Genomic DNA, 18,267 nt, shown 5'->3' with positions numbered 1-18,267 from the left:
TGCTTTCGGATACGTCTTGGACTGATCAAGTCAACCATGGAAGTGTCACCTCTGCTCATACGACGAAGCACATCTCCGCGTGTGGACCTGGGCCAGCGGTGGACATGAAGACATCCGAAACACACTCCTTCACTCGTGCAACCTGTGCGAAAAACGTTACCCATGAAAACGTAATGGAACGGATCGTCCAACAAAACATTCGAATTAGAGACCAAAAGAAAAGGAATCGATTCTTACGGTTGAATAGCAGCCACGAATCACCACGACCGACCGAATCGTGGAGGAGGGGTCAGAGGTTAATCGCCTCGAGCCGAGAAGCCGAATAGAAAATCAGCGAGGGGTGAGGGGTGGGAAAATAAATAAACACTTTTTTTATTTTATTGTACCGGGTAAGGCACACTGAGCTCGATAGCTCTTTTTCAAAGCGACCTCGCCACAAATTATAACTCAACAAAATGGCTTTTCATCGTGTGGACATTAATAGAAACCAAATGCACTAAACGGACGTTGATTCTAAAATGTGGAGGGAAAAACCGGAGGACCCGGATAAAAAAGCCACGTGGCCACGGGCAGAACATGCAACCTCCAAATATACAACAGGCATTGTCAGGGTCGTGCTCATACCTCCTGTACAGTGAGGGAAACAAGTATTTGATCCCCTGCTGATTTTGTACGTCTGCCCACTGACAAAGAAATGATCAGTCTATAATTTTAATGGTAGGTATATTTGAACAGTGAGAGACAGAATAACAACAACAAAAATCCATAAAAACGCATGTCAAAAATGTTATAAATTTATTTGCATTTTAATGACGGAAATAAGTACTTGACCCCTCTGCAAAACATGACTAGTACTTAGTGGCAAAACCCTTGTTGGCAATCACAGAGGTCAGACGTTTCTTGTAGTTGGCCACCAGGTTTGCACACATCTCAGGAGGGATTTTGTCCCACTCCTCTTTGCGGATCTTCTCCAAGTCATTAAGGTTTCGAGGCTGACGTTTGGCAACTCGAACCTTCAGCTCCCTCCACATATTTTCTTTGGGATTAAGGTCTGGAGACTGGCTAGGCCACTCCAGGACCTTAATGTGCTTCTTCTTGAGCCACTCCTTTGTTGCCTTGGCCGTGTGTTTTGGTCATTGTCATGCTGGAATACCCATCCACGACCCATTTTCAATGCCCTGGCTGAGGGAAGGAGGTTCTCACCCAAGATTTGACGGTACATAGCTCCGTCCATCGTCCCTTTGATGCGGTGAAGTTGTCCTGTCCCCTTAGCAGAAAAACACCGCCAAAGCATAATGTTTCCACCTCCATGTTTGACGGTGGGGATGGTGTTCTTGGGGTCATAGGCAGCACTCCTCCTCATCCAAACACGGCAAGTTGAGTTGATGCCAAAGAGCTCCATTTTGGTCTCATCTGACCACAACACTTTCACCCAGTTGTCCTCTGAATCATTCAGATGTTCATTGGCAAACTTCAGACGGGCATGTATATGTGCTTTCTTCAGCAGAGGGACCTTGTGGGCGCTGCAGGATTTCAGTCCTTCACGGCGTAGTGTGTTATTAATTGTTTTCTTGGTGACTATGGCCCCAGCTGCCTTGAGATCATTTACAAGATCCTCCCGTGTAATTCTGGGCTGGTTCCTCACCGTTATCATGATCATTGCAACTCCACGAGGTGAGATCTTGCATGGAGCCCCAGGCCGAGGGAGATTGACAGTTCTTTTGTGTTTCTTCCATTTGCGAATAATCGCACCAACTGTTATCACCTTCTCACCAAGGTGCTTGACAATGGTCTTGTAGCCCATTCCAGCCTTGTGTAGGTCTATAATCTTGTCCCTGATATCCTTGGAGAGCTCTTTGGTCTTGGCCATGGTGGAGAGTTTGGAATCTGATTGATTGATTGCTTCTGTGGACAGGTGTCTTTTATACAGATAACAAGCTGAGATTAGGAGCACTCCCTTTAAGAGTGTGCTCCTAATCTCAGCTCGTTACCTATCTAAAAGACACCTGGGAGCCAGAAATCTTTCTGTTTGAGAGGGGGTCAAATACTTATTTCCCTCATTAAAATGCAAATCAATTTATAACATTTCTGACATGCGTTTTTCTGGATTTTGTTGTTGTTATTCTGTCTCTCACTGTTCAAATAAACCTACCATTAAAAGTATAGACTGATTATTTCTTTGTCAGTGGGCAAACGTACAAAATCAGCAGGGGATCAAATACTTGTTTCCCTCACTGTATACCAGGCGAGGTAGGTGACATCTCGGCCACGGTGGCACAGGGACAGAAGCTCGGCCAATTTGCTCATCATCTAAGCCCCCTTTGAGATCGTCCCGTCACGATTGACTCCTGGAACTTTCCCCCATACCCCCCCCCCCCCCTCCACTGTGCGGGCAGCCTTCGAGGGCTTGGGGGGCGAGATGTGCTGTCACCTGACCCAGGAATTCCGGGTTCCTGTGTCGAGTACGGCCAGTGCAGTTATTACAATTATTGATAGCGATTACACGTAATGACCACTCGAACCGCAGCCTGGAGTCGAGCTGGGTGGAGTAATGGTTAGAGCGCTCGCAGTCACAAAGGTTGAGAGCTCAAATTAGGATCTAGGGCGGAGTCACCTCTTCATATTTCACAGGTTGATACAATCAGAAGTAGGCGGTGATCCACCCTTGCCCCCATCGCTATTCGATGAAGCATCACGATTTATTTAAACTCTTATTTTTTTTAATGGCGATTATAGTAGCGCCTCCAGTGGCTGCAGAGTTCATGAAACAATAGCGACATTCATGACTCAACGGTGATTCTTATTTGCACAACAAGGATTTAAATACATCGATTAATCGATCCGTGCCTATCCTGTCTTAAACAAACTGCCCCTCACCCAACCAGCACATGCCAATGTTGAATTTTAACCCACAAGGGGCCACCGATGGAGATGACCACTGCCCCGCCGTGCATTCGAGACGCAGAGGCTGCGCGGCTTTGACTCGGCTTGCCGCCAGCCCATCGCCGTGCTCACAGCAGTCTCGCCGACACGAGAATAATGCCCATAAAGCGTTCAATGCACCGCTTGGAACTGCTGACGGACACCACGGCGCGGCGCGAGAAAGAGAAATGAACCCCGATCGGCAGATGGCCACGCCGCTTTGCCCGTGAGCCACGCGCACGCCCCGGTCCGCTGGGAGGGCTCGTGACGTCTGCCGGCCCCGTCTGGGCAAGGGACGAGACCGGCGGCTGCCCTTGCTCTGCTCGCTCGCCTCTGCTGCTCCGTCGTCTCGCGTACTCCGCGGAGAAGCACCAAATGTCAGCGGCCGGACACGCGGCAGTCCCCGGCCGGGAGCGAAAACCCCCAAACGCACGCCAGCATTTCACGGAACTCGATAAGATATGTATGTATGTTGAACTTCTTTCGCCCTGCACGTAGACAACCGTGCTAATCTGAGGTGTGGGAAATAATAATAATAATAATGCCACACTTGGGCCGTGGGACGTGAAATGCGGCCATGGGAAGGCACCGAGCGACGTGTGTGTTAGCGTTATCAGCTGGCGTGGTCGCACGTCGAAGTGTCTCCGTTGTCTGGCGACAGTTGGGCGGTGCTCATCTCTAAAAGCAGCAACATTTGTCCAACGACGGAGATTCCACATTCCAACGACAGTGCCAGTCCGTCTGTAGCACAAGCACCGTTTACTTTAAACACAGCCCTATGCATTTTATCCACCCTGGGCGGATGACGGGCTGCTGATTGATGTCCCAACTGGGTAAACACGCGCGTACAAGCACCCTGTGGAGATCTCGATGAAGAGACAGACTCGCGTAGTACGCTGCACGGTGAGATGCACACGAAGACACGTGGGCAGACACGGACACCGAGACGCCGCACGGAGATTTACAGATCTGGGGATAGACGTGTAGAACAGGTCCCGAGACGGATTGATACATAATCATTAGTCATTAGTAATGAGCGTGTCAAGTTGCCAGTCGCGGGAGGCGGGTGATAGGTGCGTTGAACATCGCATGCGCACGTGAGATATAATGTCCACGCACCGATGTCTTTCCAAATCACTGCCCACGTCTCATCCGCACCACCCCCACCCCGCACCCCACACACCCAAACCCCTCCCACGCACCCCCCATCACCCGGACCCTCGCAAAGCACCTACAGCCGCCGAAATGTCTCTACACGTCCACAAGACGAATGTTGCCGCTCCTCCTTGTTTTGTTGGCCTCCTGGATATAATAATAGTCCGGCCCCCTCCTCCTCCTCCTCGTCCTCCTCGTCGTCGTCGCCGCACCGCTCCATCACCTCGGCTCCACAGGGAAGGAGTCGGGGTCCAGCCATGCACCCCCCCCCCCTGCATGCCCCCCCCCGGAATAATCCGGTGTCAGGAACAAAAGGAGATCGGTGCGGCTCGCGCTCTCCGTTCAAACGCTGAGACGCGGACGGGGGTCGGGGCAGGTGGTGATGGTCCGCGCCCTCTCCGACGGGAGTCGTTTGGAAGCGAGGGACTCGGGAGAGGGCGCGATGGGAGGGAGGGAGGGAGTGGGGCAGCTGCCTCGACAAACGGAACGACGCCTTCCAGAACGTCGCTCCGACGCGGCCCTCTGTGCGGTTAAAATCCGCGGCAGAGTTTGCCAAAGTCAAAGTGTCCCGTTGTGTCCACATGAGCGTGGGCCCGCTGTTCATTTGCATGTACGTGTGCATGTGTGTTGAACTTCTTTCGCGCCGTACGTAGCCAACCGCACTTATTTCAGTTGCGGGCCCTGAGACAATTGTGGAAATTCCACGTCTGTTTGGAAGGGTCCCGTTCTCTCAAGAGCGCAGTGACGGTACACTGCTCTGTGAGTGTTAAAATAGCATACGTTCACTTCACTACATAACAGCTCGAACTATCACTCGGTTACATAACACGCTGTAGTATAAGTGTATATTAAAGATTGTGTTACATCACTACAAATGGTAGGTTACGGTGCGACGTGTCATTACTTAAAGCCCTAAAAAATAAAATAGAAAAACCACTCGAAACCAAATCTAAAATCATCTGCGTAGGGAAAGCATAGTGATACAGTTATACTTAACAAGAGAAAATGACACTTAATCAGTACTCAACCTGGTTAGATAATGTTATTTAAATCAATGCGCGTTATGTAAGGTAACGCATAGCTTTCTCCATGAAACCATGATTTCTGGCTGGGGCGAGTGCTGTTAGCGAGCACCTATTAATACCGGAACCGTTCACGAGGGGGTATATGGACAGCACCATGCCCGACCGCCTTTGTCTCCCAGGCATCTGAAACCACCACATCAGACACAGGTACTAATTAAAGTTTAAGTTTTCTACCGACGGTAGCCGTGGGTTGGGAATCGCACTCAACTCGTGCACTGTTGTGCCACTGCTCCCCGTGAAAGAGCTCACCACGCACGGACACGCGGCGAAAGTGGCGAACGTGGAGACATCTCTCCCGCTCGTAGCACCACACGACAACAGAGAGAGAGGGAGAGAAAGCTCAACACCCGCTCTTAAATCGGTATTCCTGGCGGTTCCTGGGGTTCGTGCGCCTCCTCCCTCCCGTCTGTCTGTCTCACGCCACCTTCAATCACCTGCTTTAGCGGAGCCTTTAATTGCAGAGGTAACAATTGTTGCGAAAGCCCGAGGCCTGTGGGAAAACCGCATTAACATTCGGTGACCTGGCCTGCGCGCCGAGCACTCGCAAGTGGTGGTGCGGGAGGTGGTGGTGAGGCCAGCAGCTGACTCTGGCAATGACTTCTCTGTTACTGACTGACTCAGGAGTGGTTGTGAGATCATGCCCGGGCCATTGATTCAACACCCGGAAGTTACTAACTTGAGGCTTTCAAATGCTTATTGAAACGTGGGAATTTGTGATGAACTCGATTTGAATTCAGTACAAAATGATGATGGAATATCTTATACGTCGCTTATTTTAATATGAAAAGGGCCCATCTTTCACATGGTAATGATGGCATTTAACGGTTTTTTTCTTCTTCATAAAATCCCCAAGAGATTTAATCCTAGACAAAAAGAAAAACAATACATAGATGTACGGTATCTCATTATGGCGTACAAGATCGTAGAGCTGCGTCGACGCACTGGCAATAGGTACCCTTTCATTAAAGAGCACGTCCGTGGCTGTCAGTGCAGTTTACATTTTGGGGTCACGCTCTGCCAAACAGTGAAAAAGCACCACACCAGACATCGCTGTACTTTGCCCAAAGAGCTTCGATGTTGACTAAGCCGGCTCGCTCTTCGCTCGCTCGCTCGCACGTATGCCCAGCCTCTGCCGGCGCCGTTCTCAAGCCCGCGAGCCACGAGGACACGCAATTAGCACTTACAAATCTTACTCGACGAGTCCTGACCTTGAGCAATCCTGACGCGTGCCAAGAAAGAACCGCGGCTCAAACCGTTCTCTATCGAGGGCGCATTTCTTCCCGCGTGGCATTCAAATCCACTCCCAACTTTGCCACTGACAGACGAGGAACGGGGGGGGGGGGGGTGTGGCGATGTTTCTATAACCACGAGCGTTTCCTCTACTCTACTCTGTTGGCGACGATCCGTACCACGGCGCGTGGCGATATCCGCTCAGACGGGAGCTGGAGCTGCCCTCCTCCCCAAGCGCCACGCCAGCTAAGAGGTTCCTGAAGGCCCAGGGCCGAATCCCACGTATGGACCGCTTTATTCTGGACCGCCCTGCCAACATTATCGACTCGTTGCTCATCATCAGTCAAGAGCATCTTCCACCCGCCCCCCCCCCCCCCCAGTCCCAGCAACAATGAAAATTAGGGTGGGAGAACAGCTGGCACCTTTCTCCAAATCGTTGTGTGTTTTTTTTGCTACAGGAATGCACTTTTTTTCGGGAACTGCGTGTCGACTTGAATAGTGCTGCAGGGTCCAGCAGAGAGCAGTAAGCAGCGGCGAGGCACTGGCAGTGGTGACCTCTTAACCTTCACTTTCTTCTATCGCGTCAATCGCATCTAAACACGCTGCGTTCCTACAACTCCTGTAGACCACGAGACAAAGTCATGGGAAGGTCATGCGCTGTTGGTTATGTGCCTGATGCCTCGACTGGCAATTGCAAAGTTGTGAATTCAAATAATGGTCATGGTTTCAACTCAGCCCATCATCACTTTGGGTGGTAATACAGGTACCACTTTTGTGAAAATACTGGTCCATATCATAGAGATGTTGAATTTCCACCACTGGCTCAAGGCTACCAAAATAAATTACCATCATTTGGGGATGGTGGGCACAATTCGACATTAAATGTACAATGTAGGCATGTAATAATTCAAAAGATTATCTTTTGATAAATGGGCCCCTTCAATTACAGCAGGTTCCCAAGTACTCCTGGAACACGAGTGTGCTCACGTCTATAAATATCTGCGCCCGACACTTTTTTTTTGCGTTCGATACCCTAGACACCTATCAACATATTCCATATTTCATAATTACGTCGTATTATTTATGACAGGTGCAGTAGGTCTTTTTGTTTCATTTGCATACTTCACTGGAGAATTGCCCCATTGTACGTACACCTTCCTCTCCAATTATATTTTAATCCTCTGTCCTGTCCAGGGAGGTTAGGCACTAACGCTCTAATGCTCTTAGCATTAGTCATCAGCTGTCCCATCACTCACACCCGCACGCCGTACAATATAAACCCAAGACCAACACTACACACCTCCCCGGCAATTCGATTAATTGCTGCGATTCAATTGGAACGTCCATCATATTAAATAAATACATAGCGCTGTGGTTAATGTAACGGCCTCTAGTGACTGCAAGAGCTACACGTTACGATTACCTGCATTGGGTGCAGGCGATCCGGTGGCTCAGGGGCTAAAGAGCATTGACATCCTGGGTAGAAATCCTCATAACTTCCGTTAAATTCTCTGATATCTGCTTCAGTGGGCGATTCTCTAACACATTCGGGGGGCAACTATGTGAGTGTTGCAAATGTTGGGAGCAAGATGGAAACATATAAAGGAGTGGTTGATGGTGAACGTATCAAGGTGGAGCCCTGCGATAACGTCTGCTAGAGGGAGCTTTAAAGAGCCCCTCTGTCTCGCCGTCTCTGCCACACTGATCGGGCGTTTTGGAAGGGGAAGCATTACCCACACTTTACCCCACCACACGTGACCTGCTGAACGTCTGACTGTGGTGAACCACATTTTAAACATGCTGGGTGGACAACGGGGCCGGGGATTTGAGAAGCCCACGCCACCGTCTCATTTCCACTGCGGCGCCGAGAAGTTGAATCGAGGCGGCAACCTCCTCTCGCCGAGGAGAGCGGCGCGAGGAGCGAGGCGCGAGGAGCGAGGCGAGCCAGCGAGGTGCCTGCGAGCGCTCCCCCTCGACGAAAACAAACAAACAAATACGACGAAAACAAACACGGGAGGCAGGGACGCTTCTACCGCTGCGCGAGCCCCAGATTCAGTGGAGCTCACCGGAACGCACTGCGGTGGCGCGGAGTTGCAGTGGGTTTTTGTTGTTGTTGTTTTTATTTTTGTTGTTTTTTGTTGTTGTTTTTATTGTATTGTTGTTGATGTTTTTTTAATCCTGTAGATCAAAAAGAGACCACAATCGGAAACGGCAGCTCGAAAGGATTCTCAGATAGACAAACAAATATCACGATGACAAGACAAAGATTCCCCGTGTAACCTTAACGGATTGTAGGGGCAAGGGTGCTGTTAGGCCGGCACGGCGCACGAGGGGGTGGGTGGTCAGCACCACGCTCGGCCGCCTTTGTTTGCCTAGCGGCGATATTTACACAACGCACCAGGTACTCGTTTGAGGCTGAGTCGACCTACGGGAGGCCCAGCACAGCTTCAGATATCCGTCACTGTTGTTGGCCGTTAGCGGGAGCCGAACATAGGTCGCTGTGTTCGTAGCGCAGCGCGCTAACCGCTGCACCACCGCTCCCCCACAATAAATACACACACGCGTTCGGGATAGGTTTCGGATATGAAAATATATATTTTTTCGGATCATTTACATGATGCTATATATATGTGTGTGTGTCTTGGACTCACAATAATGGCATCACTCACTTCCCTAAGTTCCCTTCTCGGAATAATCTTAAACAAAATATTTTTGGATCGTCCCAAATTTTGGATCCAAACCTGATTTTTGGATTTTGAAGATGAATGCGAAAAATTTGGGGCACATCCGTTACTCACACGTTAAAAGCGGGTACATATTTTACTTTCAAAGAATGTATTCATCGTTCGTTATTCTCAACACCAAGGTTGAGAAGCCTTATTTTAAAAAAATCTTGAATAAGGCTTCTCAACCGAGCAATACAATCTTCTCTCGTTATTTATCAAAGTGTATTTGTATATTACACAATATTGAATTGCTCCGAGTCGGAATTGAAAATAGTCACTGATGCAGCGACAACATTAACGAAAGTGCGCGTGTATGTGCGACGATGTTTGTTTAAGTGGGGAGTGGTAAGGGTAACGGTTAGCGCTCCGCTGCGCTATGAACCTGGCCACCCGAGTTCCAATCCCGCTCACGGCCAACACCAGTGACGATTATCTGAACCGGTCCTGGGCCTCACCTAGGCCGTCTCAGCCTCAAATGAGTACCTGGAGCGGTGTGTGAACATCACTACTAGGGAGACAAAGGCGGCCGGGCGTGGTGCTGGCCACCCACCTCCACGTGTGCCGTGCCGGCCTTCATAGGTGCTCGCTAGCAGCACTTGCCCCTACAGTCTATTAAAGGCTATACGGGTGATCTTTGTGTTTGTTTGTGGTGTATGTGCAAGGGATGTTGCCACCCGCGGTGACAGGATGAGCGGCGCTCTGGACTCGAGAACAAAATAAACACGGCAAGTTGCTCAAATTCCCCGCAGCTCTGTCGATCCACCTGTACGAGCACACCACCGTCAGTCGATCGTCGGTTACGGCCATCTCTTTCCAAATTGGTCACGCCACCGTGGAAGAGTAGGCCAACATGCCCTCTAAGAGAGACGGGAGGGGGGGGTTGTCTCTAGAGCTCTCTCGAGCGGGAGGCCCTTCCACCAGCAGTGGCGCGAGCAGAGCGACCGCAGGGGCCGCGCCTCGCGTCCCTGCTCCCTCCCCGTCCCTGCTCCCTCCTCGTGTCCCTGCTCCCTCCCCGTGTCCCTGCTCCCTCCCCGTGTTCCTGCTCCCTCCCCGTGTGTGTGGGGGGGGGGGGGGGGGGCGCTGAGCCCTGCTTGTTTTACCGAGATTGCGCAATCTGGCCTGGATCAATGCTATCTCCACACAAATAAGCAAGGAGATGGATGAGTGCTGTTTTGTTGTTGTTGTCGGTAAAACAGCAGGGCCTGTTGGCAGGGTGGTGGCCGAGTGGGCCAGTGTCACGGTGACGGAATGTTAACTCCCTCGCCTGGTATACAGGAGGTTGGGGGTTCGATACCGACCCTGACGCCTGCTGTATATTTGGAGTTTGCGTGTCTCTCTCTCCCCATGGTCGCGTGGATTTTTCTCCGAGCCCTCTGGTTTTTCCCTCCACATTGAGAATCGACAAGCGTTTAGAGTATTTGGCCGCTATAAATGTCCACGTAATGAGCCACTTCTTTGACCTATCATTTGTGATGGCCTGGTCGCTTCTGAAATATAACTATATAGCTCAGTGGGGCCTTACCTGGCCAAAAAACAAAGTGTAATAGTTTAGTGTCCATGTCGAGGGCCCTGGCGCTGCGTGGTGCTACCACGCGAGCGGCAGACAAAGCTTCGGGTTGTTCTGCGAGACAGCGCCGGCTCTGTGCTGCGACGAACAAGAAGCGTTTGTGCGCCAGCTGCTCAATCAATGGGAATTCTGTGCGCGCTTCAGATGCTGCTCGTTACCAATTAGTCGCGCACCTCTCCCAATTACAAATTCACAATCCCCGCTCTGCGATCCCAGCGGCTCTGGATCCCCGTGCGCGTGCGTGCGGTCGTGTGATCGGTGCTCGTGGCAACTCCGTGCGGATGGTCGAGTTGGCAGGGATCGTCCGCGATCTGAAGTCTGACTGAGCGAGACACCTGATAGGCCTCCGGCCTCATTCATTGCTCGAGAAACTGTTTCTCGAGGCCGGGGGTCACGTGACATCGCGTTGCGTGATCAAGAAAGTCTCCCACTGCATCACGCGCACTGCAAAATCTTGCACATGTTATAAGGCCGACGGCAATGCAGCAACCACGAGTATGAGAGTAGGAGATGCAATCGACTGTTGTCCCTGGACGTGCTGTGTGGATTTGGAAGAGCGGCTACAGAAATCCACGTATAAAAACCGGCACAAGTATAAAATGTTTATAATCAGCATATGACCTGCTCTGACACGTGGATCAGACACAGGAGGGGCATTGACAGATAAACTGAGACAAAAGCTGAAAAGTGCGCAGAGAATCACGGAGAGCGGCGTGCTCGGAATGACTCCGAGATACAGAAGGAGGAAACACACGGACCAGAGAATATATAAAAGTTAGAGACAACATATTGTTTGTTATGGATAGTCAGAGACAACATATTGATTGTTATGGAAAGTTAGAGGCTACATATTGATTGTTATGGAAAGCGACCACGGCTCATCCTGGCGATGATGATGATGATGTTGTGGAAACAACAGTCGTCAAACCTATGAATAGAGTGACCCTGTCACAAGAATGTGGAATTTCCATACGCTGGAATGCCCAGGCGGGTTTGAGAGGAAGGAGTGTCGCTGTGACATGATGGCTGTGGGTCTCGCCGGACACTCGCTCCACCGTGGCTGGGCTCGACCAGTGGCGACGGAGGGGGCGAAGGTGAGAGGGAGATTCGTGACGACGACGCCTTCACCTCGTCTGCCTCCTCCACATCGGGGCAGGGGGGGGGGGGGGTCCGGCCACTGACTGCCCTTTGCACCGAAAACAAAATCCACCCGGCGGCCCCACAGCGCTGTACCCGCGCGCGGCTGCCTGCAGCAACGCGACGCACGCACTGGAGCCGGCATGCCACTTTCACGCCCGGCATTTAGACAACAATAAAGGGGGCAGGCATTGCACTCGGATCAAAAGCACGGCCGAGGAATGACTCTCGGTGTCGGGTGACCTGGCACCACGAGCGTGCCGCTACGACGCCGCAATGCCGAGAGGTCCGAGGCAGCTTTCGACTCTCGTGTTGATTTACTCTCGGCTTGCCTCGGATTAGACGCCAGGGATTTGACGCATTGCTGCGACACCACGGAGGGTCATCTGCTGCAGACACCTCTACCTGTCACGGTGGCACCGCTCTTATCGCGGTGGGGGGGGGGGGGCTAGCCGACGGTGCGCAGGGAGCTGGCGACGCGCCGCTGCGCGCTCCACCATCCACAATCATCGTCATTTGCATTAATCCCTAATTGGTGCGCGCCGTTCACTCGTGAAATACGATGATCGCTACGCGTGAACCCACGCGTAGTGGTGCGAACTAGCGCCATGCACTACCGCGCGGCGAGGCGTAGAGGCTGCATCCACCCCCCCCCCCCCGTGAGCGAGCACTCCCAGCGACGTCTCCTGTGAGCGAGCACTCCCAGCGACGTCTCCCGTGAGCGAGCACTCCCAGTGACGTCTCCCGTGAGCGAGCACTCCCAGTGACGTCTCCTGTGAGCGAGCACTCCCAGCGAAGTCCCCCGTGAGCGAGCACTCCCAGTGACGTCTCCCTGTGAGCGAGCACTCCCAGCGACGTCTCCCAGTGAGCGAGCACTCCCAGTGACGTCTCCTGTGAGCGAGCACTCCCAGCGACGTCTCCCTGTGAGCGAGCACTCCCAGTGACGTCTCCCTGTGAGCGAGCACTCCCAGCGACGTCTCCCAGTGAGCGAGCACTCCCAGTGACGTCTCCTGTGAGCGAGCACTCCCAGTGACGTCTCCTTGTGAGCGAGCACTCCCAGTGACGTCCCCCGTGAGCGAGCACTCCCAGCGACGTCTCCCTGTGAGCGAGCACTCCCAGCGACGTCTCCCGTGAGCGAGAACTCCCAGTGACGTCTCCTGTGAGCGAGCACTCCCAGCGACGTCTCCTGTGAGCGAGCACTCCCAGCGACGTCTCTCTGTGAGCGAGCACTCCCAGTGACGTCTCCCTGTGAGCGAGCACTCCCAGCGACGTCTCCCGTGAGCGAGAACTCCCAGTGACGTCTCCTGTGAGCGAGCACTCCCAGCGACGTCTCCTGTGAGCGAGCACTCCCAGCGACGTCTCCCTGCAAGGGAGCACTCCCAGCGACGTCTCCCTGTGAGCGAGCACTCCCAGCGACGTCTCCCTGTGAGCGAGCACTCCCAGCGACGTCTCCCAGTGAGCGAGCACTCCCAGCGAAGTCCCCCGTGAGCGAGCACTCCCAGTGACGTCTCCTGTGAGCGAGCACTCCCAGCGACGTCTCCCGTGAGCGAGCACTCCCAGTGACGTCTCCTGTGAGCGAGCACTCCCACCGAAGTCCCCCTTGAGCGAGCACTCCCAGCGACGTCTCCCGTGTAAGCACGTTGAGTCGGGTGCCGAGCAGGGCCTGCGGTATCGACGCTGTCGTGAAGACGGCTCCAGTCGCCTCCCAACCATACACGAGCGTGCCACCTTCGTACCTCGTGTACTGTAGATGATTAACATCGCGTTTTATTCCAGGGTGCTTCACAGAAATTCCAAAATTGTACCTAAGGTGATGTTAGAAGGTGATGCAGTCATGGTCACAGTTGGGAGAACAGGCGGAAGAGCTGAAGAAAGAGGTTTTTTGTTGTTGGAGACCTGGTTGTCGCCTGATGAAGGTAGTTGTAATTACTGGCAAAACGTCGTACTCTGATTGTAGATGCTGTGGCTTGACTCTCTAACATACCGGTGTGCTGTACTAGTGACGAATTGGCCACGTTTATATATTTACGCGATATAACCCCCAAAAAAACGTTATTATGGATGATATTAGTCGCGAAAGCCTTCGTGTTAACAGCTTAAGAAAGGATTGGGGTTTAGGTAGTGATTGGATTTAGGGTAGTGATTGAGATCAGGGTAGTTATATGGTAGGGGTAGTGATAGTGGTTGGGGTAGTGATAGCGGTCGGGGTAGTTTTAGCGGTAGGGGTAATTATATGGGTATTTATAGCGGTAGGGGCAGTCATAGGGGTAGTGATAGGGGTCGGGGTAGTTATACCGGTAGGAGTAGTGATAGTGATTGGTGTAGTGATAGGGGTTGGGGTAGTGATAGGGGTTGGGGTAGTGATAGCGGTTGGGGTAGTGATAGTGGTTGGGGTAGTGATTTGGGTAGTGCTTGGGGTAGTGCTAGGGGTAGTGCTAGGGGTAGCGATAGGGGTAGTGATCAGGGTAGGCCTGGTGGTAGCTGGAAGGTGGCGGCCTTCCATGCAAGGTGATTCACAGCCCTCACTCAATCTACCGCTCGATGAAGGCCCACCTCACTGTGTCGGTCATGGAGGGTTGTTGTACTGCACTGACTAGTGAGGGTTGGTGAAGGGGCATGCGGAGGGAGGCAGGACCAGGAATCAAACTCGGGTTACCGGGTTCACAGCGGAGTGCCCTAATCACTGCACCACCACTCATGCAGGGCAAGTCGTGGGAATGTCAGGAAATATCAGGGAATGTCAGACTTAAATAGATATGGCGAGTGGGCAAGTAATTACTCTTATCGGGAGGCATCCAATGAGCCAGCAATTCATTGATTAAAATTAACTCTTACGCTAAGGATACACGAATCGGATTGTACGTGAACTCAACGATTATTAACATCGTTTGCTGAGTTCACAAGTCTCTTGCATCAAAGCTCTTGTTTTTTCAGCACGGGAAGCAGAGGAATAGTGCTGGAATGTTGGTCCCCCAAGTGAGAACCAGCTGCCCTCTGCCACTTGAACTGGGTTCAAAGGGCAGAGGGCAACACTCTTGAGACATTGGCACACGGCCTCTTGTAGCAGAGGTCACTGGTGGAGAGAAGTGTGTAAGCCAGACAGAGGCCAGGGGATTGTTCTATAGTGTGGATCAGGTTTTGCTTACGAGTGAAATTTACCCCATGTTGTACCACAAAATAGAACTGTTCTTAGCCAAACTAACTATTTTTTTATATTTTACCAGGTAAGGCCCACCGAGCTGTATAGCTTCTTTATCAGAAGCGACCTGGCCACAAGTGATAGCTAAACAAAGTGGCGTATCATCGTTCATAAATGTATATACCGCATTCACAATGCAGAAAATATTACCTGCAAATTGAGATGGGACGTATCAACATCCCCCCCCCCCCTACTGCGAATACTTTGCAGGATCCTCCAGAAAAGAGAGTATTGAGACTAAGTGGGACTTTCTGGGGTAAACGAGACTCGTAATAATACTAATTAGAATAAATAACGGGGCATTGGTTTTTAACAGTCTCACTTTAGAATCCTATAAATATCACAACTGTCGCCCTGTGGCTAAACGCTCTCGGGGCACGATTGGCACCAGCGAGAGTTCTCGACACCACCGCGGCTCTCGCCACGTGGACAGCTCCCGGCACGCAACGAGGTGCGGGCCGGACCCCGCAAGGCACAAAGCAGCGAGCGAGTGCTCAAACGACCGCCCGCACGGTTGCAGCTCGCGATACGAACATTCTAACTTGCACGGCTTCTGCGAGTGTTTGCAGACTCTTACCTAGCGCCTTTTGACGCCTCTAAGGCACTTACAGCGTACAGGAAGAGTGTAAAGGTGCGGCCCTTAAATTCCTTTCTCACGCCACTGCTGGCGGAAGGGTGTCCCCTAGCACGAGATCTACGGAGCCCATCTAGACGCTAGTGGAAACGTCTTGGAAGAGGTGGAATACCCACAGTTTACCCCACCCCACTCGACCTGCTGACTCACTGTGGTGTACCGGCAACCTCTGGATTGCAAGTTCAGTGTGCTAACCATTGTGCCGTGGCAGCATCTCAGAGGATTAGGGCATCCCGTTCACATTGTATGCATGCTGTGTCCACATTAAGAGTAATAAGCATTCTTCCGGCTACAGATAAAATAACGCTATGGTCACACTGCAGATGAGCCTCATACATCATATCCGAATTGCAGCGAGTTTCCCATTAATCTTGTCGTCGTCAATTAATTTCCGTAACGCACAGCTAATTGAGAACGGTAGAATGCCCGTGCCGTCGTTATCAATTCACCGCACTAAAAACAAACCTCGGCTATTGATTTTGTGACTCGTGTGAAATCACAACGTTGTTTGTACGCGGCTGCAACTACCGCATCATGAAATGCCTCCCATCGCACGGCGCAAATTCCTCCGTGCGTCAACATTAGAGCGCGATTTCATTTCAATTAAACTCCGCCGCTGAGCTGGTGAATCTGGCCCAGGGAAGCCTCTAGCCCTGTATCTGGGGGCAGGAGCGCAGAAAATGCCAAGGGTTGCTATTTGAGAGCCAAGTCCCGTGGAAATTATTACAGTGAAAAAAAAGGGCCCACAAAAAAGCGAAATATAGTTGCGGCCACAACTGTCGTGAAATGTTTAAAATTGTTTATATTTTGAGCAAGTCGCGTTGCATTCGGGCGCATGAATAATTATGTATATATATACATCTCGCTATTCTCATTGTTATGGTTGTATGTCTCTTGTTTATAGTGACAGTGGCTATTTTGTACAGCATCGTGCGATGCAGTAAGCTTTTATATGCACTCACGATCCAACATTTGACCTGCATTGTGTCGTACACGCACGGTGACACAACCATGAATTTGCCAGCAGCATGTGAAGCAACACAGTAGGACTAACGAGCAAGGGCAGACACACCACAAGCACACGCCCTTGTGGTGCATCATCGTTCTCTCAGCGCACGAGCGAGACTCGAGCGATGTCATTCCCCCCCTCATCTTCTCATTCCCTGGTAAGACGGCGCGCGACTCTCCTCCGTCTCAGCATCAAAGCTTCGCTCCATCCTCGGCTCTCCTGCGACCACCGATCCGTGGGAATGAAAGGCGCTTCGCGATAACCAGCGCTCTTCTCCGAGCCACTGGGCCGCTTGCTTGGCGCAGCAGAGGCTCCACATGTCCCTGTCGCTCTCCGTGTTACTCAGCCGCCCGTGAAAGGGCGCGTCACGGCCCGGCCCGGCCTCGAGTCTCTGTTTTTTTTTTACAGCCGTGGGTTTTTTGTGTGCATCTTCTCTCCTCCCCCTCCCCCTTCCCTTGCCACGCTCTTAGCCCGAGAGAGGGTGTGACCATTTGAAGGGCAGTGGCCGTGGCACTTGGGTCTGTTTGCGCCACTGAGCAGTAAATGAGTTGGGATATTTAATCATCTAAAGCCATTTGATAAAGGGTCGTTTAGTGCAAGGGTGTCGCGTGCGTCGTGAATACTCCACACATTGTGTTGCACCCCCTCTCCCTCTCATCTGCAGCGACGCGCGAGTCGAGCCGGAGCTGGCGCGCACTGCCCCCCACCCCGCCACTCTCTCTCTCTCTCCAACTCGACTTTAAACAACAAACGAGCGCGATGGCTCGCTGCCTTCATCCAGATCTGCATGCGACCCGGACGCGAATCCGCTCGCTTAGGACCTTACAAGGGCATGCGGTGGAAACACAACGGGGTGGGGGACAGCACCAAACGTCGTCCGCACGCGGCGCCGGCAGCTCTGCCCGAAGGACGTTTCGCTCCAATGCCGAGCGAGGGCCAAGCCGGTTGGCGGAACGGGGATCTCCAAAGCGCTGGACGACACCCAAGGGGGAAATTTTCATAAGGACACCTTCCCAGGGTGAGGCCTTTGTGGGCAGATTCGAAAGTCAAAAGAGCTCTCCTGCTCAAATGAGCGTTCCGGCGGCTGCTCATCTCCTGTTTACTGCCCTGAGCCAGTGGTAGGAATTCCACATTCCGAGAACAGTTGGTGAGCCTAACAGTAGTTTTCACGAGATCAATAATTCATATTTGTTGATTAAGGGATACATGGTTATTTAATTTGCAAACGTGCGTTATTATTAATATTACCACATTCCTAACAAGTTTGCCTCCATGCCTGCTGATATTGATTCCTGCTGCTATTACTCTTTGTTACGAATGAAAGCGCGCTAAAAAAACACATTCTGAAAAGCAAATAAAGGAACCCTAATTACGGGGTTTTACAAATACATTACCGTAGTGTATTTGCTTAAGAACTTATCCCTTGAGACGATGATGATGATGTGAGACTACGCTATCTCGTAGGCACGCTGGCAGTAGTTGAGGCCCCGTGCTTATTTAACCTCTCTTGAGTAAACGTGGCCTAGGGGCCATGCATATTTGAGATCCAAAAAGAACGATACAAGGACACGGCACCTCTCTTGACTACATCTGCAACAACACA

General features: G+C 51.8%; 1 protein-coding gene across 2 annotated transcripts in view; it reads left to right on the top strand.

The window, feature by feature from the left end:
• Positions 1-18,054, top strand: part of LOC116951124 (uncharacterized) — a 115,970-nt gene extending 97,916 nt beyond the window's left edge. For both annotated transcript variants that reach the window (XM_076072142.1, XM_076072159.1), the window contains one exon: positions 17,329-18,054. In XM_076072142.1, coding sequence (XP_075928257.1) covers positions 17,329-17,786 — 458 coding nt within the window. In that variant the 3' untranslated portion in view covers positions 17,787-18,054. The remainder of the gene's footprint in view (positions 1-17,328) is intronic.
• Positions 18,055-18,267: the final 213 nt, after the last annotated feature.

Source organism: Petromyzon marinus, chromosome 3, assembly GCF_048934315.1.
Source record: "Petromyzon marinus isolate PM22_M1 ecotype Great Lakes invasive population chromosome 3, UKy_Petmar_22M1.pri1.0, whole genome shotgun sequence".
Lineage (NCBI taxonomy): Eukaryota > Metazoa > Chordata > Hyperoartia > Petromyzontiformes > Petromyzontidae > Petromyzon > Petromyzon marinus.
The sequence above is the reverse complement of the archived record's forward strand: the minus strand, read 5'-3'. Positions and strand labels throughout refer to the sequence as shown.